The 22,937-nt window shown below is 44.6% G+C and overlaps 1 protein-coding gene across 3 annotated transcripts; it reads left to right on the top strand.

Moving 5' to 3' along the window:
* Positions 1-5,504: 5,504 nt before the first annotated feature.
* On the top strand, positions 5,505-22,299 carry macir (macrophage immunometabolism regulator). 3 transcript variants are annotated; one of them, XM_071465391.1, is made up of 3 exons: positions 5,505-5,653; positions 17,598-18,305; positions 20,525-22,299. In XM_071465391.1, exon 2 carries the CDS (start codon positions 17,605-17,607, stop codon positions 18,256-18,258), a length of 654 nt encoding a protein of 217 aa, XP_071321492.1. In that variant the 5' UTR covers positions 5,505-5,653; positions 17,598-17,604; the 3' UTR covers positions 18,259-18,305; positions 20,525-22,299. The 3 variants fall into 3 exon arrangements, with proteins under 3 accessions (XP_071321492.1, XP_071321490.1, XP_071321491.1); XM_071465389.1 differs by having other exon boundaries at positions 17,598-22,299; XM_071465390.1 differs by lacking the exon at positions 5,505-5,653 and adding an exon at positions 5,664-5,802 and having other exon boundaries at positions 17,598-22,299.
* Positions 22,300-22,937: the final 638 nt, after the last annotated feature.

Genomic DNA, 22,937 nt, shown 5'->3' with positions numbered 1-22,937 from the left:
CTAGTTATTCCTGATTTGACCAAACGTGTTGATGCAGCAGCTGGAGGCTCACAGTGATGTAAAAGCTGCACTGGTTGATGTGAAGAACAGAAGAAGAAAATTCTGATGTTATGCACATGGTGATATAAGTTAAGCTTGTTAAACAGGGGCCATGTGGAGTTGGGACAGTCCAAGCCCAGGTCATCAAGTCTTACTTTGGCCTGCAGTCTAACTTCAGTCCTTAACTTTTCAAGGCTGATGATGTTATAACGTGTTGCAGGAATATAGGCCACATATCTGAAATCTCAGACACAGTTTCATCTGAGGATGTGTCTGTGTTACTCTGAGAGAGGTTGGCACTGTCTGCCCCAGAGCCAGGTGCTGGTGACACAGAAACAACAATATTTTGTGACCCATTTGGACACACTGAGTTTAGTGGAAGGCTTAAGCAGTATGGCTAAGCCAAATAATGATAGCCTTGTTAATACCGCAGTCATCCTACAATGATAACATCAGGTCCTCACTTCATTATCTGGGACCTGCTCATCTGCACTTAGTTCAGCTTTGAACTCACTGGTGTGAATGTACCATAAAGTTCAGTGTGATCCAGAAGGCCTCACAGCAGCAGAGGAAGCTTTAATGTACATGTGTGCTGTAGCTTGAGCCCCAGAGGAGATATTTAACCTGCAGAGAGGCAGCTCAGCAGAGACCTCACAGAGCACATGTACAATATCTGCCACACTGACTGCAGGAGAATGTTGTAGCTGTGGTAACACGTAGCACCTCCCTTCTCCAGTGCTCTGGAGCCTGAGGTGGAGGTCTTATAGAGAGTAGCTAAAGCAGCCAAGTATTCAGTTCTGCTCCATCTCGTCCACTGATACATAGATTATAGCAAAATGAAACTTTTCAAATCATCACAAACATTATCTCAAAGCACTTTACAGGGTCCGGACCAATATTGCACTCATAATACTACATAATACTAATCCAACCCGGACTCCTTAGTTATTGTCCTTGATGACTTTAACAAAAGTAACCTCAACCACGAACTGCCCAAATACAGACAGTTTGTTAATTGCCCGACCAGAGAGGGGAACACTCTGGACCACTGTTACACCACAATCAGTGGTGCTTATCACGCCGTCCCCCGGGCTGCACTGGGCCACTCTGACCATGTCATGGTCCACCTGATTCCCACATACAGGCAGAAACTAAAACTGTGTAAACCTGTTGTGAAGACATCGAAGCAGTGGAGCAGTGAAGCCATAGAGGATCTGTGGGCATGTTTGGACTGCACTAACTGGGAAGTGTTCAGGACTGCTTCCAACAGTCTGGATGAGTTCACAGAGGCTGTGATGTCATACATCAGCTTCTGTGAGGACTGCTGTATCCCATCACGTACCAGGGTGAGTTATAACAATGACAAACCCTGGTTCACAGCTAAGCTCAGTCAGCTCAGGAGGCAAAAGGAGGAAGCTTTCAGGAGTGGGGACAGGGACAGGTTTAAAGAGTCCAAGCACAGGTTTAGCAAGGCGGTGAGAGAAGCTAAACAACTGTACTCTGAGAAACTTCAGCTCCAGTTCTCAGCCAATGACTCTGCCTCTGTCTGGAAAGGTCTCAGATAGATCACTAACTACAAACCTAACGATCGTCTGGCCAACGATCTGAATGAGTTCTACTGCCGCTTTGAAAGACAATGGGACAGGCCTGACACCAACCCCCGCGAGTCCAGCCACCACCTCCAGACCACCAGCTTCTCCTCCCCCACTTTAGCAGGGGCCCTGGCACCTCAACAACTAGCCATATCAGAATCCCCCTCCTCCCCTACCAAAGGAACGTCTCTCTCTATCCTGGAGAGAGATGTCAACAGGCTTTTTAAGAAGCAGAACCCCCGCAAAGCAGCCGGTCCTGACTCTGTCTCTCCATCATCCCTGAAGCCATTTCCATTGTTACGCAGATGACACCCAGCTGTACTTATCCATGAAGCCAGGTGAGACTAACCAGGTAGCCAGGCTTCAGGTCTGTCTTAAGGACATAAAAATCTGGATGACCAGTAATTTCTTACTCTTAAATTCAGACAAAACTGAAGTTATTGTAATTGGCCCAAAACACCTCAGAGATACACTATGTGATAATATACTGACTCTGGATGACATCACCTTGGCCTCCAGTGCTACAGTCAGAAACCTTGGTGTCATTTTTGACCAGGACTTGTCCTTTACTTCACATATAAAGCAAGCCTCTAGGACAGCCTTCTTCCACCTGCGCAATATTGCTAAAATCAGACCCATTCTATGTCTAAAGGATGCTGAAAAACTAGTTCATGCATTTGTTACCTCAAGACTGGACTACTGTAATTCTTTATTGTCAGGATGTCCCAAAAATTCAGTAAAAAGCCTCCAGATGATCCAGAATGCGGCAGCACAAGTACTGACAGGAACTAGGAAACGAGATCACATCTCTCCTGTGTTAGCTTCTCTGCATTGGCTCCCTGTAAAATCCAGGATAGAATTTAAAATCCTCCTCCTCACCTACAAAGCCATTAATGGTCAGGCACCATCGTACCTTGGAGAGCTTATAGTTCCCTATTTTCCCAATAGGACACTTCGCTCTCTAAATGCAGGTCAACTTGTGGTTCCCAGAGTTTGTAAGAGTAGAATGGGGGGCAGAGCCTTCAGCTATCAGGCTCCTCTCCTGTGGAACCAGCTCCCAGTGTGGGTTCGGGAGGCAGACACCCTCTCTACCTTTAAGATCAGGCTTAAAACTGTCCTGTTTAGTAAAGCTTATAGTTAGGGCTGGCTCAGGTATGTCCTGACCCATCCCTTAGTTATGCTGCTATAGAGCTAGACTGCTGGGGGATTCCCATGATTCACTGGGCGCTCTCTCTCTATTTCTGTCTCTCTCCCCCTCTCTCTCTCAATGACTTCATGCCATTAACTTTGTATTTTTTCTCTCCCGTAGTTTGTGCTTCTCCTCTCTCTCCCTCTCTGTCCTCATTCTGCAGGTATCTCTGCCTCGGGAGCAGCAGGATCCAGATCCACCACTACTCATCTTTACTATTAACCACTGTTACCTGTCATTATTATTGATAACACCATTACCGACACAGCTGTTCCTGGTCTCTCTCTCTCTCTCTCTTCTCTCACCTCTCCTCCCCCCCCCCCCTCTTTCTATCTCCTCCTAAACCCAACCGGTCGAGGCAGACGGCCGCCCACCCTGAGCCCAGTTCTGTTGGAGGTTTCTTCCTGTTAAAAGGGAGTTTTTCCTCCCCCCTGTCGCCAAGCGCTTGCTCGTTGTGGGAACTGTTGGGTTTTTTTCTGTAACAAAGTAAGGTCTTGACCTTACCCTGTAAAGTGCCTTGAGATAATGTATATTATGATTTGGCGCTATACAAATAAAATTGAATTGAATTGAATTGAATTGAAGCACTGTGCTGATCCGGTGTTCATGGACATCTTCAACACCTCACTGGAGACCTGCCACGTGCCAGCCTGCTTCAAATCCTCCACCATCATCCCCGTCCCCAAAAACCCAAGGCCCACAGGTCTAAATGACTACAGACCCATTGCCCTGACCTCTGTGGTCATGAAATCGTTTGAGCGCCTTGTCCTGTCCCACCTCAAATCCATCACTGACCCACTCCTGGACCCCCTGCAGTTCGCCTACAGAGCCAACAGGTCTGTAGACGACGCCGTCAACATGGCTCTCCACTTCATCCTCCAGCACCTGGACTCCTCAGGGACATATGCCAGGATCCTGTTTGTGGACTTCAGCTCTGCCTTCAACACCATCATCCCGGCTCTGCTGCAGGACAAGCTCTCCCAGCTGAGCGTGCCTGACTCCACCTGCAGGTGGATCACCGACTTCCTGTCTGACAGGAGGCAGCACGTGAAGCTAGGAAAGCATGTGTCTGACTCCCAGACCATCAGCACTGGATCCCCGCAAGGCTGCGTTCTTTCTCCTCTGCTCTTCTCCCTGTACACCAACACCTGCACCTCCACCCTTCAGTCTGTCAAGCTCCTGAAGTTTGCAGACGACACCACTCTCATTGGACTCATCTCTGATGGCGATGAGTCTGCCTACAGGTGGGAGACTGAGCGTCTGGTGACCTGGTGCAGGCAGAACAACCTAGAGCTTAATGCTCTGAAGACAGTGGAGATGATAGTGGACTTCAGGAAAAACCCAGCCCCACCCACTCCCATCACCCTGTGCGACTCCCCCGTGGCCACTGTGGAGCATTTCCGCTTCTTGAGAACCACCATTACACAGGACATTAAGTGGGAGCTGAACATCAGCTCCCTCATCAAGAAAGCTCAGCAGAGGATGTATTTCCTGAGGCAGTAACAAGTTCAACCTGCCAAGGACTATGATGGTGAACTTCTACACCTCCATCATTGAGTCCATCCTCACCTCCTCCATCACCATCTGGTACGCTGCTGCCACGGAGAAGGACAATAACAGACTGCAGCGTATCATCCACTCTGCTGAGAAGGTGATTGGCTGCAATCTTCCATCCCTCCAGGACCTGTACACCTCAAGGACTCTGAAGCGTGCAGGGAAGATTGTAGCTGACTCCTCCCACCCTGGACACAAACTCTTTGAGTCACTCCCCTCTGGCAGGAGGCTGCGGTCGTTCAGGACCAAAACCTCTCGCCACAAAAACAGCTTCTTCCTGTCTGCTATCAGCCTTATCAACAAGGCTAGAGAGCCCCACTGTCACTGATCCCCCTGATCCCCAATTGCACCAATCACCAGCACAAATTCCTTGTATGTGGAAACATACTTGGCAATAAAACCAATTCTGATTCTGATTCTGATTCTGATAATATTATACGGAGAAACACAACAGCTCCTCTTAGAGCAGGAACAGCTGTATATACTGCCGACTGTTATAGAGAAAATAATAATAATATACATAGGTGTAATGGTGTTATTAATTAACAGCAGCAATTATAGTAGAACCTATTATTATTATTATTATTATTATTATTATTGTTATAATTATAATTATAGAGTGCTGTAGTTGCAGATCTGGATCCTGCAGCTCTAGAGTCAGAGATACCTGCAAAATGAGGAGAGAGACAGAAAGACAGAGACAGAGACAGAGACAGAGAGAAGCTCAAACTGCTTCTGGCCTAACGACCGAGTTCTTCCACATCTGGGCGTAGAAAATCTTCCGGCTTTCAGCCACTACTGCAGGTTTACATATGCACAGATGTGGAGGTTTCATCTGAGCATTATGCTGTATGTGGGCCAGATTTGGGCCGTGGAACGTAGGCCTGGATGTATTATGCTATCTGGGACATAACAGCCGTTTAACATGAACAAAAACTCTCACACACTAATTTATCTTATTAACCTGGGAGGATCCACAGTGCCACTGATGCGCATGTGCACCTGATCTCAAGATGTCGATGATCTATCTCACATGACTTAAAATTAGCGTTTTCTTTGTTTTTTAACAGCAGCAGAGCGTGCTCCTTGTGTTGAGCAGAAGATGACGTCTTTGTGTGTTAGTCCTGACACTGTGAGCCAGTCGTTACGACAGAAGCAGTGTACCAGTTGTCTGTGACAGACCGGAAGTGCTCCTGTGTCGCTGTTGACGGAACACGGAGAAGGAGGCTGGAGACTGTCAGAGGAGGAGCTGAGCACCGGATCGTCCGCAGTCAAACAGGTTTGTTCTGGTTTCTTCTGTCGTTTTTACAAGGAGGTGATGAACGATATCGAATTTATATTTGATGGGGATTAAACCACGTAGATGAATTATCTTCCTCCCGCCGATCAAACGGCGTCAAATGGCTCTGCTTGATCCTGTCATCAGGGGTGAGTCGGTGTTTAAATGATGGTGCGTCGCATGTAGACCTGGATGGTCCAGAGCCGAGGACACGGGTTAGGACACCGTCCTCTGTCCTGGTGGACAGAGACACTGGGCTTCTCTTCCGGCAGAGGACAGGATGAGCCGGCCTGTCGTCTGTAGCACAGCCATCTTTACTCATCTCATCCCTCACTCAGCCTTAGAACAGAGATCCGCCTGTCACGGCTCTGAGGGCTAAGGTCTGAGGCCTGGTATTGCAGGGCTGATCCACTGGGAGGGTTTTCTGGTTCTGGCTCGGTACGGCGCGATTCAACCGCGCCATAGGGCTCCGAGGCCTCCACTGCGGCTTCTACCGCTCTTAGTGTGTGTCTGTGTGTTTGATTTCATCATCATGACAGCAGCAGGTGAACAACACAATTTTTATCGAATTGTTTTATCAGTCCACACCCTCCCTGATGAGTGCGTGCTGCTCCCTGAACATGACATAACAAATGAAACACAGCAGGGTCTGGTTCATATTGACACTGCTGTCATGGACCACAGCCCTGTCAGCAGGTGTCTGAAGAAAAAGGTTGACATGACGTCTGACGTCCAGCTTTACCTGTGATGGTCTTTAATTTTGATAGAATTTCTGCATTACAACAAAGCATTTTATTTATCATTGACTGAAATGGTGGATTAATTGATTAGCATGTTTAACCCTGTAATGCCTGACCCCAGAAATAATGGACAGAAAATTCTGATTTCTTGAATCTGGAACCTTTATTTGGCCCTTTAACAAAATTTGCATATAGGTTTTTCCAAATTTTATACATGATTTTACTACATACTAAAATGCAAAAAAATTATGTAATTATAACTTGCTTCAACAGATTAAGTGTTCATGTTAGAATATTACTAAAAATTTCAAAGAAAATGTCACTGGAAAATCGTAAAAATGGCAATTTTCTTTACCTTGATCCAGTGAGTTGGGAACTATCTGAAGGTGGCCAACTTGGATTGTCCCATGTACTGTGTTTGAATTGTTGTAGTGATAAAGGTATCCACCAGGGGTTGGAAGACAAGTATCAGATTGAATACAAGAGGGTTTTGAGTGAAGTTTTTACCATAAGGTGATGCAATAGGTCTCAGAAATGCTTGTATCAAATTTGATGCATTTGGCATTATAGGGATAATTTATGTGTTTGTCAGGAATATTAATAAATAAAAGCCATCAGTATAGCAGTGTACTGATATAATGAGCTCAGGTCATTTCCACAGTCAGTGGATCTAGTTTCTCTCCAGTACAGACCTCCTCCCTGACGATACAAAGACAAACACAACTCTACATCATATTAATGCCCATTATCAGTTGAAACATTTACTGACTGCATCGTTTCTCTACAGGGAACTGTATCATAGTGGTTAAAGGTGCTGTTGGTCACTTTTATTAAAGAGCTGTATGTTTTATTCTAGACTCCTCAAGAGGAGCTTTACATGCTTCACAGTTCAAAAAAGTCTTATTTATCTTATTTATCTCAAACTCCTGATCTGTAGCTGCTCAGTTCAGCCTCTGACAAACAGGAAATTAGCTCAGACCTCCTTAAAAGCCTGCTTTCGTGTGATTGGCCGAACATTCAGAGGCCTGCTGAGGTGCAGCACAGCCTCATCCTCTCACTGGTGTGGAGGTTCAGGAGGAAAACTGCAACCATAATTGACTGGACTGATTATGTAAATATTACACCCATCACCTGTTTATTGTGGATTTAATCACAATCTGTATATAAAATGTTGTACCTTTGACTGAAGTGGAAAACGTCTGCTGTCACCAGTCGACTGAAGACATTAAACCTGCACTGTCGGTTATTTGTATACAAAGGGAATTTGTGTTTGCATCAAAAAATAACAGCATCCTCTTGTCATGGCCGCTGCTCAAACCAGCTTTGTTTGGGGACATGCCAGACAGGTAGACAGGCATTATGCAAATGTTTTACATGGTGATGAAGTTGTTTCAGGCTCTTCAGGAGTTTTCTGTAGCTGTGGACTGTGAATTTTGTAACTTAGTAAAACCTTTAACATGTATAAAAAGCTATAATACTAAAAGAAAGGGCAAATCCAAACAGCATCATGTGGGCCCTTTAATCCTCTTTCATTAAATCTGCTGAAAGTGAAAAGAAATCCTGACAGGTGTCTGTGACTCAGGTCTCTGTGTGTGGTTTATCTGGAACTTCCTGGTACTGTAGTCAGGTTTGTACACCCCTCATTGTGTCTTTTTGCTTGTTTAAACTGAACCAAAATCGTCACCATGTTGGATAACATGACAGTGTTCAGGAATCAGAGATGTTACATGTAACACAACAGTGTGCTGTCTGTCCTGCCATCCTGCCTCTCCCTTAAACACAGACGTCAGTCCAGCTCTGACGACCTCCTCTGCTAGGATAACAATGCTCCTCATTCCACGACTGCACCTTTAAGACTGAACTGTGAGGCTGAATAAAGCTGCAGCGTTCTAACTTTGAACAGTCAGTCAGTCAGTCCAGGTATGGAGGAACATCTTAGCAGGAAACAGCCAGCAGAAATTAAAAACTGCATTTTGCTCCTTTACAAACTTTCACATTAAACAAAACCAGGACTAAACCTAGTACATGTCTGGACCGCCTACGGTCAAATCCTGATTTTATAACCACGATGTCTTCTGACAAAATAACCAAACACATAAATGAAAGACAAAGACTGAGCTGTGATTTCAACTGGATTTACTGTAAAGTGTTAATGAACCCACTCACTCTTTTAACCATACCCTTGATCTGGTTCTGACTTATGGGATTGACATTGAATATCTAACAGTATTTCCCAGAAACCCTCTTTTATCTGACCATTTTCTGTTATCATTTGAGTTTTCAGTCATGGACTACACAGCATCTGGGAAAAAAGTCCATTACAGCAGGGGTCTCTCTGACAATACCATTAGCAAATTTAAAGAAAGAATCCCATCAGTACTTAGCCCACTGCCATGTATCAATGCAGTAGGAAACAGCTCTCTTAACTTCACATCCACGCAGGTTGATGATCTTGTTGACAGCTGTTCCTGGTCTTTCTCTTTTCTCCTCCCCCCACCCCCCCTTTTTTTTAATCTCCTCCTAAACCCAACCAGTGGAGGCAGACGGCCGCCCACCCTGAGCCCGGTTCTGTTGCAGGTTTCTTCCTGTTAAAAGGGAGTTTTTCCTCCCCCCTGTCGCCAAGCGCTTGCTCTTTGTGGGAACTGTTGGGTTTTTCTCTGTAGCAAATTGAAAGTAAGGTCTTGACCTTACCCTGTAAAGTGCCTTGAGATAATGTATATTATGATTTGGCGCTATACAAATAAAATTGAATTGAATTGAATTGAATTGATCAGAGAGGAAATTAGAGGAAAGAAAATCTTTCTTATTGTCTCTTTCTCAGAGCTCAGTCTCAGTCTGGATCCACATCAGTTTAGTCTTTATTGATCTGGTCCCCAGTACCTCACAGACTTTTATATATCTCGACATTTTTTTCTGTGTAATAACAAAGCAGACAGTCCTAGTTTGAAGCCACATGGGCCAGCCACTTTTAATAACATTCAGCAGCTGCACAGGATTAACATGCACATTAAATGGTGCAGAAAAAAAACAGCATATATTAAATTAAGAAACTTCTTGAATAAAATAAAAAAAACGCGTCTTTCTGTTCCACATCTGCCACTTTAAATCCAAACCACCTCCAAATTACCAAGCCAGTTGTTTTTCTTTTGCTAACCAGTTCTTCGTCGTCCCCTGCGTCCGTTTTGCTCTTCTCCGTCTCCATCTCGTTTACGCCGCCATCCGTCTACTCAGTGTGCGGGGGGTGGGGGTGGGGCCATGTAGGTAGTGAAGAGGTGAGGGGTCGTGGCATGTGTTGTGAGGGGTGGGGCGTCATGGCATGCGCGTAGAGAGAGGCTGGGAGAAGCTGAGTTTGACAGTGATTAACTTACGTCTTGCTTTATGGCATAATAAGCGCTGTATCGATATAAACGATATGACATAATTCTCTATCGCGCATGAAAAAATATCGATATAAATTAAAAACCCGACATATCGCCCAGCCCTACTCCACACTTCCTTTTATTGTTTTCTAATTAAAAGAGAGGGCTTTTATTGCGCTGCAGGAACCATATTGTCTGATTTCCTGTTTTCTTATTTACATGTTATTCAGACCTGCTAGTTTCTTTAGCAGTTAGCGATGACTTCTCTCAGTGTATTGAAGCTTCTCCTCTTCCTGCAGTTCCTGAGCAGCTGGAAACCAGCAGCTCAGTAGACTGTCTGTAACAAGAGGTGTGGACCTGAGCCTCTGGTCTGCATCCATACACTGTCCAGACCTGGACCAGGTTTATACCCAGACTGTTTGAAAACAAATCTCTAAATCTAGAGATAATGAGCTGAGTTAGTAACACTGCAGCTGTAAACCTGAGTCAGTCAGTCAGTCATCAGTCAGTTAGTCAATCAGTCAGTTGTGTTAGCTGCGTTGGCTGTGTTAGCTCTTTTAGCTGTGTTAGCTACGTTTGCTGTGTTAGCTGCCTTAGCTGTGTTAGCTGGGTGCAGCAGGACTGAAGCATCTGCATGAACATGACTGACAGGGTAGAGAAATGATGTTTCTCTGCAGATATCAGGTGATTGTGCAACAACATCAGTGTCTACACACCGAGTGACCACACAACCATCTCCAGCCTCTCCCAGTGTTGTTGGGCAGTAGGAGAGGAGACGGTGAACATGGCTGACATTTTCAATGATAATCTTTTTATCCTCATAACCTGAGTCAAGTAGATAACACATTAGTCCCACTTCTTTTTAAACAAGGTTTTAGATTTGATTCAGTAAAACTGTGGGAAAGGAAACGTGATTCTTCTAGGTTAGTTTTCATATTAACTGAAGGAGCTAAATTTAAATGTCAAATTGGGAAATACTTTCATTTGTGAAAGTGGTGACTAGAGTAAGACTAGAGTAACACCAAGGACAAAGAATATTAAACTTCTACAGAACTGGTCTGTCTTTCCATCAGAGGCACCTGAACTGGAAGTGGTTTTCTAGCATCATCATCACCATCCATTTGAGAACTAAGGATGTTGTCCATGCAGCCTCCTTTCTCCACAGCCAGATGAATGGAAACAAATACTGTGCTCCATACATGAGGTCCTCCTTCTGTTGGCAGTGGTCCTTCAGCTTTCAGCGTGGATACCTTTCAAAATTTCAGTAAAAAACTTTAGTTCAGACATGATGGATCAGTTTATTACACACATAAACCAGCTGTCAGGATAACTGCATGAATGTCTACTTCAGTTGAGAAATATTGTGTTTGCACTTACAGCATCAAATGAATGAACTGCTACATGTTATGTACTAATGTTATTTTCTACATTGTGTATTATACATAACTTCTAACCGTATTGTGATGATCAGAGCGAATGAACAGAACTTCTACATAGAGACTCTAACGTGTGTCTTTTGTGCACAACACATCAACACACCACAGTTAACACTGGACTTCACGGCGACAAAATCTGTAGGGTACTTCAGATTATGAGCATATCTGATTGTAATAACAATATCTGGGTCGAATAAAAAGGACAGATCCGGTAAATCTGCTGCTTGTGAACTGAGGACCTGTTCAGAAAATGTAGTATTGGCTTCTGTTGTTCCAGTCATAATTTACAGTCTACATGTTAACCAAAATTCTTAAATTCTTAAAATAATTTTTAAGAATTTGCATTAATGGAGCTCAATATGAGCCCAACACACGCAGTACACTTCGACTGGATCCCGTCTGTGTATAACGTCGGTACCTTAACATTAGTTATATGCACATTTTAGTTGGGCTTTTAACATTATATTCAAACATGTATTAACACCTTAAGAGTAAACACAGGTCACCATCCCGGCGGAGCCCGGTCCTGTTAGCATAGAAAACACTTGGTAATCAGCTCGCGCTAGCTAGCCAGCTGGGTTAGCAAGGTGCATTTGTCATTTATCTACACTACGATATCAATTGGAAATTGGGATGCTAATTTTGGCTAGCGAAAACACGCTTAAGCTAAAAATAAAATGTACTTACCGTATAATCTGAACAGTCGATTCCTTAGAGTGTCTTTTGGTTCAACCAGACGCTGAACAACGCCGACATTTTAGGTGAAAAAAAAAGGTAAAACTAATTTTCACAAACTGAAAACACAATGGAAGGTCTGTGTAACTGTATGTGGAAAACTCCAGGACAAAAACACTACACCCAAAAACAAGTTCACGACTTATTCAGCATCGTTGGTTCTGTGAGAAGGGACTGCTCTTGATTGACAAGTGACATGTGTCAATCATACGTTAGCCACGCCCCAATGCATACCCTACTTTATCGTCTATTTTAAATTAAATGGGACTATAATTTTAAAAAACTAGCGATTGAGACCATAAACTCGTTATTAAAACGTTTACTGGAGTCATAAACCAAGTGAGAAGTAGGGTCATTTTCTCATAGACTTCCATACAAACGGACTTCTTTTTGCAACCAGTGGTGTCGCCCCCTGATGGTCAGTAGATAGAATGCAGGTTTAAGGCACTTCCGCATTGGCTTCATTTTCCGGAGCCAGCGTTGACGTCCATTTTTATATACAGTCTATGCTGGATGCCTTGTGTTGTTGGGGCAGATTTACTCTGCGAAGGAGGAGTGTGGGATACTCCTCCTATCGCATATTTTAACTTTATTAAGACAACCGGACCGCATCAGGAATGAGAGTGGACAGGAAGAGGAAAACAGAGAATATGGGTAAATGGGAGTGGAGAGACGGAGAAAAACAACAACAACAACAGAAAAACAACCACAGTAACAATAGCAATAACTAACAATATCCACATTTATGGTCACTCTATAGTCCTTAACCATGAGATGTGTATATGTGTATATGTATGTGTGTTTGTGTGTGTAAATCTGTCTGTGTGTGTGTGTATGAGGGAAGGGGTAGCTGTGTGTGTATGTATGTGTATGTGTTCATGTGTGTATGTAAGTGTGTAGCGATTTGTCATTGGATGTGGTGGGTAATTGATGTGGGGGCTGCAGTGACACCTCCCCCTCAGACCAAAGGCACAGGTGCCGAGAAACCAGGCCACCAAGACTCCAAGCCACCCCCAGAGCCCAAGGACCCGCAGCAGCATGCCCCCCCAGTGCAAGGAGGCCTGCAAAGGGACAGCGGGCAGGAAGCCCCAGAGCCAGCCCGTGACCACCAACCCCAGCGTGAGCCGGACCCAGAGCCAAATGTTCCCGGCCACTGAAGGCCCACCCACACCCCCGGCAGAGAGCCCGCCATGCACCGGAGAGGGCCCAACCCCCCAGCCCCTGCCCACCCAGCGGGAAAGACCCCAGCCCGCCACGGCGGCCCGGTATTCCGGCCCCGGTGACCCCGCAGGACAAATGGGGGAAGGAGGGCAGACGGAGTCCCCACTCCCCCGCCGGGAAGCCAAGCCCAGGGGGATAGAGAACAGTAGGCCCTCCCGCCCAGCCCCAAACCCAATCCCCCAAATTTGCCAGCAGGGCCCAGAGCATCCCAGAAATGCCCAGAATACCCGCCGGGGCCCCAAACCCCCGCAGCATGGCCACAGCCCCCACCCAGCCTGCCAACCACAAGAGGAGGCCGCCCACCCCCACCAAGGCCATCCCCGCAATGGATCTTCTTCCCCCACATGGCCGGCTCCCTGCACAGTCCACACTGCACCAGGGACAGATAGACAGGGGGGCACATCAAGCCACCCTCTCCCCACCCTGCGTCTGGTGTGTATGTGTGGATGTGCGTATGAGTGTGTGAGTGAATTGGGTGTGTGGGTGACTACAGCGCCTTAAAATTGGGGGAGCGGTCAGGGCATGGCACCCCACCGCTAGTAGGCGGTTGGATCCTCCCTGCCCTTCCCTACCCCCAAAGCCCTAGTGTCTTATGGCTTGTGGGCCGTGTGGATGACTAAGGTGTATTAAAATTGAGGGAGCAGATGGGGCATTGGTACTCCACTGCTGTTAGACGGCAGAGTCTCACCTGCCCCATCCCACCCCCCAAGGCCCTAGTGTCATGTGTTATCTACTGTGCATTTAAAATTGAGGAGCAGCACAACAACAATAGCAGGGCCGGTGGGCAGTCATATCCACCAACCTGCCTCGTCCCCGCACCACCCATCAGAGGCCCTACTGTCATGTTGAATGTGGTACAGTGGAGCAACAAGGGCAGGCGAGGCATGCACCCCTCCACTGGGGCCAGATCCCTGACTGGCCCCAATAATAGTCATATTGCTTTTCAGGTTGTCCTTCCGTCCATGTCAGGGGTGTCCAAACTTTTTGCAAAGAGGGCCAGATTTGGTGAGGTGAATATGTGTGGGGGCCGACCATTCAGCCTGACATCCTTTGAACCATTAAAATTAAATGCAAATGAACTATTTAATACATTTTTTATTGCAAGTCTGTCTGGGAAAAAAAACAAACTTTCAGGAAGCTTAAACATCATTTGAAACATTGCATATTACTCACTGTTAAATTATCACTGTAAACTCCTAAATTCAACACTAACAGTTATCTTATTCAGAAGTACAAAACATTGAGGGCCATAGACTCAGTGCATATTCAAAATTGTGGTTTTGATCATCACAAAAAAAAAAAACAACAACAATTCACTGAGTGAATTTAGAATTTATTCACCTCAGATAACTAAACAAACAACTTGTCTGCACTAATGTGAAGGGTGATACTGGGATCTTGACTGCATTAAATAGGCCAGATCTGGCTCAAAGACAGTGGTTTTGATGCGCAGTATGTCACGCAGGTGAGAGTCGCTTAGTCTTGTCCTGACGCGGTTCTTGTTAAAGTTCATAACTGAGAATGTCTTCTCGCACAAGTAGGTCGAGCCAAACAAGCTCAGCATTTTCTTCGCAACTGTTCGAATCTCTTGAAACCGGCCTTTATCCAGCTGGCGGTAGAAATTGACGAGAGGGAGCTGTTGGTGTGGACTCCGACACTCAGCGTCACACTGCAGATCAATGAGCTCCAGCTGCAGGTGGTCCGGAGCGTCATCGGGGTCCACGGAAAAAGGAGAGGAAAAAAGCGTGATCTCTTTTTCAATAGCTGCAAAATCCTGAAAGCGCTGTTGAAACTCCTCAGCCAGGGATGAGATTACTGCTGCATACCTCCTCATTTGCGCACTGATATTGTTCTGTGGAAAACTGGACATTTCCTGCAGCGCGGGGAAGTGTGCCGTATTGGGCTGCGTTTGTGACAGGTGCCTTTGGAAAAGTTGCAGCTTGGTCCCAAAGGCTTTGATGTGTGAATACAGTTCGCTCACCACTGCATTTTTCCCCTGAAGGCTCGTGTTCAGCACATTCAGATGCTGTGTTATGCCAACTAAAAATCCCAAATCAGCCAGCCAAACAGGATCTGATAGTTCTGGCATCGGTTGTCCCTTTTCTGCCAAGAATTGTCCGATTTCCTCCCTAAGAGAGTAGAAGCGCTGCAGTGCAGACCCCCGACTGAGCCATCTTACGTCGTTGTGATACACAACATCTCCGTATTCAGACTGGATGTCAAGTAGAAACTGTTGAAACTGGCGGTGGCACAGGGCTTTGGAGCGAATATAATTAACAGCCTTTACTACCGGGTTCATAACATGATCATATTTCAGATGTTTGGCGCAGAGAACTTGTTGGTGAATAATACAATGGAGTTTTATAGCGTTACCTCCTTCTTCGCTGTCTTTGTCACAGACAAGTGTTGATAATCCACTTCGCGTGCCAGCCATGTCAGGTGCACCATCCGTAATAATCCCAGTGACTTTATTCCACGGTAGTTTCATGTCATCAACGGCGGAACAAACAGAAACAAATAAATCTGTTCCTCTTGTTTGGCCCTTAAGGCTCTGGAGGTCAAGTAGCTCTTCGCTCACGTTCATTTCGTTGTCCACTCCTCTCAAAAAAATCAGTAACTGGGCGGTGTCAGATGCGTCCATGCTTTCATCGCAGGCTAACGAAAAAAAGTCAAACTCAGCTCCCTTTGCCTCAAACTGTCTCTTAATATCAGATGAAACGTCTTCAATTCTCCTTACGACAGTGTTACGAGCCAGGCAAACATTGGCAAAGACTTGCTTCTTTTCAGGACAAATGTTCTCCACCATTTTCATCACACAGTCCTTTAGAAATTCACCCTCAGTAAAAGGTTTGCAGTGCTTGGCAATCAGCGTTGCCACCTCGTAGCTTGCCTTTGTGGCATTTTCATTCGACTCACGGGCTCTTGTGAAAAAGCGCTGCTGTGCCGTTAAAACAGCTTCCAGTTGCTTCAATTTGTCACTACATTCGTTCCCAGTTAGCTTGTCGTAGTTAGCATGCTTTGTTTGGTAGTGCCTCTTAATATTAAATTCCTTGAAAACAGCCACAGCCTCTTGGCAAATTAGGCAGACACAGTTGTTGCGTATTTCAGTGAAAAAATATTCCAATTTCCACTTCTCCTGGAAGCGGTGTGTCAACTTTTCTTTTTTTAGTTGCAGTCGCCATATTAGAAATGGGCTGGAAAGAGTCAAGGGTCAAGGTTCGTGCGGTTAGGGTGCAGCCACAGGTCTGCTGCCATCTTCTGGTGAAATATAAAATAGCTTTTGTTGGACATATATTTTTTTGTTTTGTTTTTTGTACGTGCTGGCAGGCCGCATATTATTGATTTTATGACGGAGGCCAGTGGGAATTTGAAACGCGGGCCGCATTTGGCCCGCGAGCCGGACTTTGGACATGCCTAGTCTATGTCATTCTTGTGGACATGATATCTCAGTAACACTCTGACAGAACTTCTTCAAATTTGGTACAAACGTTCATTAGTTGACATCATGACGACTTTATTTGGTTCAGTGTAAACAAGCAAAGGAAGCATACTGAGGAGTCTTACAATAGAGTAGACCTGTGTATAAAAGAAACAGGTGATCAGGTGAACAGGTTGTGGGGCCCACACAGTGTGGAGGTAATGATGTGGGTTGTGTAGAGGAGCAGTGAAGAATCTCGTTCCATAGTGAAGAGTGGAGCTTGTAAAACATCATGTAGACTGTAGCTGGCATCAAACATGTTTTCATTGCGGGGAGGTGACAACTCATGGTTCAGATTTGATGAAAAAAGTAGAGGTAATTGGAAATTTTATTTAACCTGCAAAAACCAATTTATACAACATTTCAAGAGCATGAAACTAGTGCCAGGCTCCACCTCTGACCCTGATACAGGTGCTAGCTGCAGCTGCTCTTCTTCTTATGTTTTTTGGGGAACAGCTTTTTGTTGCTTGATCGCCTCCTTCTGGTTGGTGAAGGTGAGAGTCGTTAACTCTCCTTTGTGTTAGCGACCTTCACTCCCTGTATTTGTTGGTGATGATTTCATGTAAACTGCTGAAGGTCACAGGGTCCCATTGATGGATCACACAGACTCAGATAGTCCAGGGTCAGCAGTGTTTTCTCTCTCTCTCTCATAATTAACTAACATGATTATAGCCTCATTATGTCTCACGACTTCCTCAGTGTGTTTACATGTCCACCTGTGTCCTGCTCATGTTCAGGGTTTGCAGTATAATAGTTCTCTGCGTGTGAACCTCACCCTGGTTTCAGAAACCTGGACACATTACCTGTCCTCTGACAGAAACCAGAACACTGGCTCATGTAAACACATTCGGTGTTAGATCAGAAAGTTAGGGAGCAGCTGGATCTGCAGGAGTTCAGTGGACCTGGACCCTGAGCGTCTGTGTTTTGTTGTGTCTGTCGTGTTGCCTCCAGTGATGTTGTGTCTCTGCCTCTCAGTCAGGATATGTCTGTCAGGATGGAGATGGATATCAGTGGAGTGTCCCGGGCACACGTCTCCATTCTCCCTGCAGCTGAGATCAAGGCCACATTGAAACCAGAAGCAGAGAGACCCCGCTGTGCCAGCACCCCCTGTTCCCCCATCAGAGGGACTGTCACAGGATACCAGATTCTGCACATGGACTCTAACTACCTGGTTGGCTTCACCACTGGGGAGGAGCTGCTCAAACTGGCCCACAAGTGGTCAGAGGGCACCCCAGAGAAGGGCTCTGTATCAGAGGCTGTATCCAGCTCCATCCAGAGTCCTGTCCCCAAGTCTGTGGACTTGGGAATCCACCGGTCTTCACGAATCTTCAAAGGCAAAAACCGCTACTACCAACCCTACGACATCCCTGCTGCCAACGGGCGGAGGCGGCGGCGTATGCCCAGCTCCAGCGACACCTTCCTCAGGTCCCTGGCCCACGGGGAGCCTGGGAGGGGTTTGCATGCTCCACTACCCCTATGTCTGCTTAAAGGAAAGGGAGCCCAGTCCAAGTCTCTGGACTACCTTAACCTGGACAAAATCAGTATCAAAGAGTCATCGGACACTGAGGTGTTGCAGTACCAGCTGCAGCACCTCACCCTGCGAGGCGAGCGCGTCTTTACCAGGAACAAGACATGAGCACAGTGGGAGGCCTGTTCAGGCGTCACTCACCCTGCAGGGTTTAGGTGCTATATTCAGCCTGGTCTCTTTCTACTCAGATTTAAAGGCTTCTTTAAGAAGACGGTCTGATAATCCTGTTATGTCATTAACTGGGGGTTCCACATAACGTTGTGGAGAAAATCCTTCAATTAGTCCTCAAATCGTAACGAGGTGTTGAGGTTAAAAAATGTGAATGACAGTGTATTCAGAAAGCCTTCAGACCCCCTTAGCACTTTCACATGTTGTTATAATGCAGCCTCGTGATAAAATGGTTTAGAGATCAATTTAAAATCTTGTCTTTGTCATTATGGACAAAAAGGATTGAACTGATTTTAGCTTGAAGCTGCAGCATCAAACTTGTGGTGCAGTGCAGGGGTCTGAAGACTTTCTGAGTGCACTGTATATAAACTTAGCAATAACTAGTGAACCTATTAATTGACAGTGTTGTGTGTTTGTACTGGTCAGAGACGCACTAATATATCAGCTGACAGCTGAGACAAGCACATATCACATACTGTATCAGCTTTAAATGCACCGCTGCCACCAGGCCAATAATAGATTTACTGCTTATCTGTGAGGAGCTGTGTTCATGGACGTTTGACATACAACTGTCAGATAAGCCAGATGATACTTTGCTAATTTATTTATTGCGGCCAATATGTTTTTAAACTTCTTATTTACCATGAGGTGGGGATGTGGAAAAAAACTAATTGATGCTCCATTCAATCTGTTAACTGAAGGGCAGGTAAAGGTGAGCTAATTAAAGCTTCATATTTTAACTTTACTCCAGTGTTTTATCTGAAGTGTTGATCTCCATCAGAAGATATATTTGTGGTTTTAAGAACCAAAAACCATCTCAGTGGAGCTCTAGTAACAACAGGTCAGTCAGCCAATCAGTTTCTGAGTGTTTTCTGTTTTCTGAGTGATCCAATAAAAATATAGCAGATTTCAGATAAACACTTAGAATTCTGCAAGGTTGGATGGTGGGTCCAGGTGGGTGGGGCTTGGGGCATGACTGAGGGTGGTGACTGCTTTGTTGTGACATCACAAAGTTCCAGAAGTCCTGACGGCTCTTTTTAAGGCTCAGTTTCTGAATACAGGTTGTGTGCATTTCTCTGTGGACTGAGGCTTTGATACTTTCACAGTATTAATATAGAACCTAGACCTGCTTTATAATCAAAAACACATGGATATCCACCTTTAAAAATTGACCTTTAAAAACCTTTAGACAGAGTAAATTCCCCAACAACAAAAGGCATCCAGACCACTCATACTGCTAGCCTATGGTACCAGGAAAGGACACACACAAAAAAACAACCCTTAGACTGTATGGACCTTTAATTACCTTAATACAACTCAGATTTATTGGTTGCTGTGATGTGGAGCTGGGTATCTCACTTGTTCAATACCTAAGGAGTAAATCTCATCAGTGTCAGTGAGCCAATCAACATGCAGCATGCTTCGACCAAGATCTAGTAAAGTCTGTATTTGGCTGTTCACTTACATGAACACGTGTGAGACCTGAGTTTAAAAATAAAACTACAGTAAAACTGCGTGTGCTGTAATTTTCTCTTTGTTAAAGTGGATTTGATAAAACTGTTGTTTAAGATTAAGAATTATTCATTAAGAATCAATATTGATATTGAACATTTTTGAATGATACCCAGCCCTACTGTGATCACCCGTCTGTCCATGTGTGGGAGGACACCAGGGTCTTTTCAGTTTTATGCTTAGCTTCTTAGACCTCTGGTCTCTGTGATCCACCATCATGATCCCCTCCTGCAGTGTGTGGGAGGGGTCCGTCCTGCAGTTTGTCTGACTCAGACTATTGAGGCTTCATTTGGCTCCAGCTCATCTTCAGAATGTTTTTTCCCACGAGGACGAGGACTTTTCCCTCCGTTTCTTACAGCTGGTCACACAGGAGGGATCAGGGGATGAACTCTTATAGAAACCAATAACAATCACCACGTTAGTTCAGCTGCTGCAACTGGATCCTCCACAGCAGCTTGAATTCATCCTGGTGACAGCAGTGACCTGTGGACCTGGTGGGAGATTGTCCTCCACAGACGGATGAGGGGAGCATCATTTCAGTCTTTTCCACATCTGCTCAGTGGTTATTGTTGGGAATATGGTGGTGTTAGAAAACCATATTGGTGCATCCCTAGTTTTGTATATTGGTGATGGGTGCACAATAGCAGCGTGTACAGGTGTGTCTTTTTAATGAGTGTATGTGTTCCCCTTACAGCTGGTAACGGACGTGTTCCCAATGCCTCTACTGCAGAAACAGAGTTTTCTGCACCTGATTGCACTGTTGGACGTCCACTGGACTCTCTCTGGAAACAGCAGTGCACCCTGACATTGTCCCCACCACGGCACAAGTTAGGTGTTCACAGTAAACGCTGCAATATTGTACATAAGCAAGCCATGTGAACACTTACAGCTCTGCAGAAACGTCTGTACACCTCCTGAGTTTTTGTTGTGTTGCTTTGACAGGAAATTGTGATTTCTTTGTCTCCGATCGTCAGTGTTTTATTTGACACTGAAACATTAGAAATGTCCATTAACGTTATCAACATGTAACATTTGAAGCCTCTGTGATGTGGTGAAACCTCTGAAATTGTTCTGTTGTAGAAATGAGTAAAAGTGCTGCAGTGTGTGTTACTTTGAGCCCATTCAGAGTCAGAAGTTTAAATCCTGCACATAGAGGCTTTAAATATATATTATCAATATGTTTGGACAGGACTCTAGTCTTTCTCTAGAGGACAGGACCCTTAGTCTTTCTGTGTAGATGTTCTTGGTGTTAAACACAGTGGGCCACAGGTTCTTCAAGAGTCAACATGAGGATGTGGGTTTAGTCGTTCTGAATATTCCCACTTCATCAGAAACGTCCACATGAGGTGGATGTTCTGGTGGTCATCATAAGGATTTTGTCCCTAGTGGAGGATGATGGACACTTCACCATCATCCACCTGTTTTTGTTCATTTTTAATTTGCAAACAGAAAAGTTGGAATTCTGTTAAATTAGAAACAAAAAGTAAAAATTTCACAGGTTGAGGGGGAAAAGTTGGGGTATGAAAAAAGCGAAATCAGTGATGCTGTACAAGAGGGATGTGACTTAAGGAGCTATTTGTAAGTTTTTGCTATTGCTACATAGCTTATGTTAGCATTAACAGCTGTTTACTTACCAGTCTTAACAAGAACATCAGCCATTGTTGCTTCTACAAGACAAGATGTTATAATACTGACACCGAGTCACTGTAGGGTCACAGGGTTTGTTGTTTGTTGTTTAATCAGCTCAATGGATTTCCACTGTATTTGTCTTGTCACAGTGACTCGGTGTCGGAAAGTGATGAGACGGTCCTACTGGGCCAGGGCTAGCTGGTCTTTTCAGTAGAAAAGAAGTGATAGAGATAGAACCAAAATGTGTTAACATTGGTGTTTGTCTCCACCTCTGGAGACAGCTGTTGGTGAGTGGAGGAATGAAGTTTGCTGCTGAACTGTTAATGCTTACATTGACCCTGTAGCAATAGCAAAACTGCAGAAGCACAGAAACTGTTATAGCACTTTTAAATGTACACTGAAGCCTCATCTCAACTGCAGAGATGAAAACGTCGTGTGTGTGGAGTGATGATGATGAGACTGGTGCCTTCTTCATGTTAACATATGAAACGGACATGTCAGATCATCATGTTTTCCACCTCGGGTTCAAGGAGCTGTTTTAGTCACTTTCTTCTGCAGTGATTTACAGGCACCAACTGCTCATTTTGACGTATTGGATATACATGTAGGGACAATAAAATAAATTCATGTTTTGTTTTGATGATTTTTTGGGATGTTTTATCAGTGTTTGTTGAAGAAAAAGGCAGAATCGTGTCCTTCTCCATCACTAGCTGCAGACTGACTGGAGAACATGTCAGTATGTTGGGTGGAAATGGTCTTTCTTTTACTTAATTGTGCTCACTTTATTTATACTGTTTATTTTAATTCATTTTTAGTTAATAAATAAATGGATTAAAGTAACTGCTATTTTCTGTTTGTTTAACCTTAGCCGTACTTCACTGCTGTAAATCCTGTTACTGATGATATATGATGATGAGGATCTTATTACAAACAACTGTGGTTACTGTGTATTGGAGACATACACACATAAACCTACATGTATACAGGTTATTGTGGGGGTGAAGATAGTTATGCTAATAATAGCATGTGGCCTGTTATAGGCACCAAATTCACATAAAAACATTTTAAAGCAGAAAATAATTTGAAAACATGAATAATTTTATTTTCAGAACTCAAGTGGTGTATAAACTGATTGATTGTAAACTGTTCGTAAAGTCACTCTTATGCACTTCTATTGATTACTGAAGCCAATCAGAAAATGTACGCTTGATGTTAACCAATGACTGTTAGATGATTAAAGGTTATTTCAAACAGAGAATCAGGAGGAAGCTGAAACGTCTATGTTTCTGTCTGATGAGAGACTTACTTCACTTAAAACCTCTGAGCAGTTACCAGCTGTAAATACATTGTTGTTTACAGTCCACACAAGGTTTACTGCTTCGTGATCAGATGTGGAAAAATCAACTACATCCACAGGCGAGTGTATGAGAGTGTGTGGCTCCTGGGATCCCAACATGTTGACTTAAGGTAAAAGAGTC

Source organism: Trachinotus anak, unplaced genomic scaffold (genome assembly GCF_046630095.1).
Source record: "Trachinotus anak isolate AG129_WGS33_773 ecotype Australia unplaced genomic scaffold, CSIRO_AGI_Tana_v1 ptg000028l, whole genome shotgun sequence".
NCBI classification, from domain to species: Eukaryota; Metazoa; Chordata; class Actinopteri; order Carangiformes; family Carangidae; genus Trachinotus; species Trachinotus anak.
The sequence above is the reverse complement of the archived record's forward strand: the minus strand, read 5'-3'. Positions and strand labels throughout refer to the sequence as shown.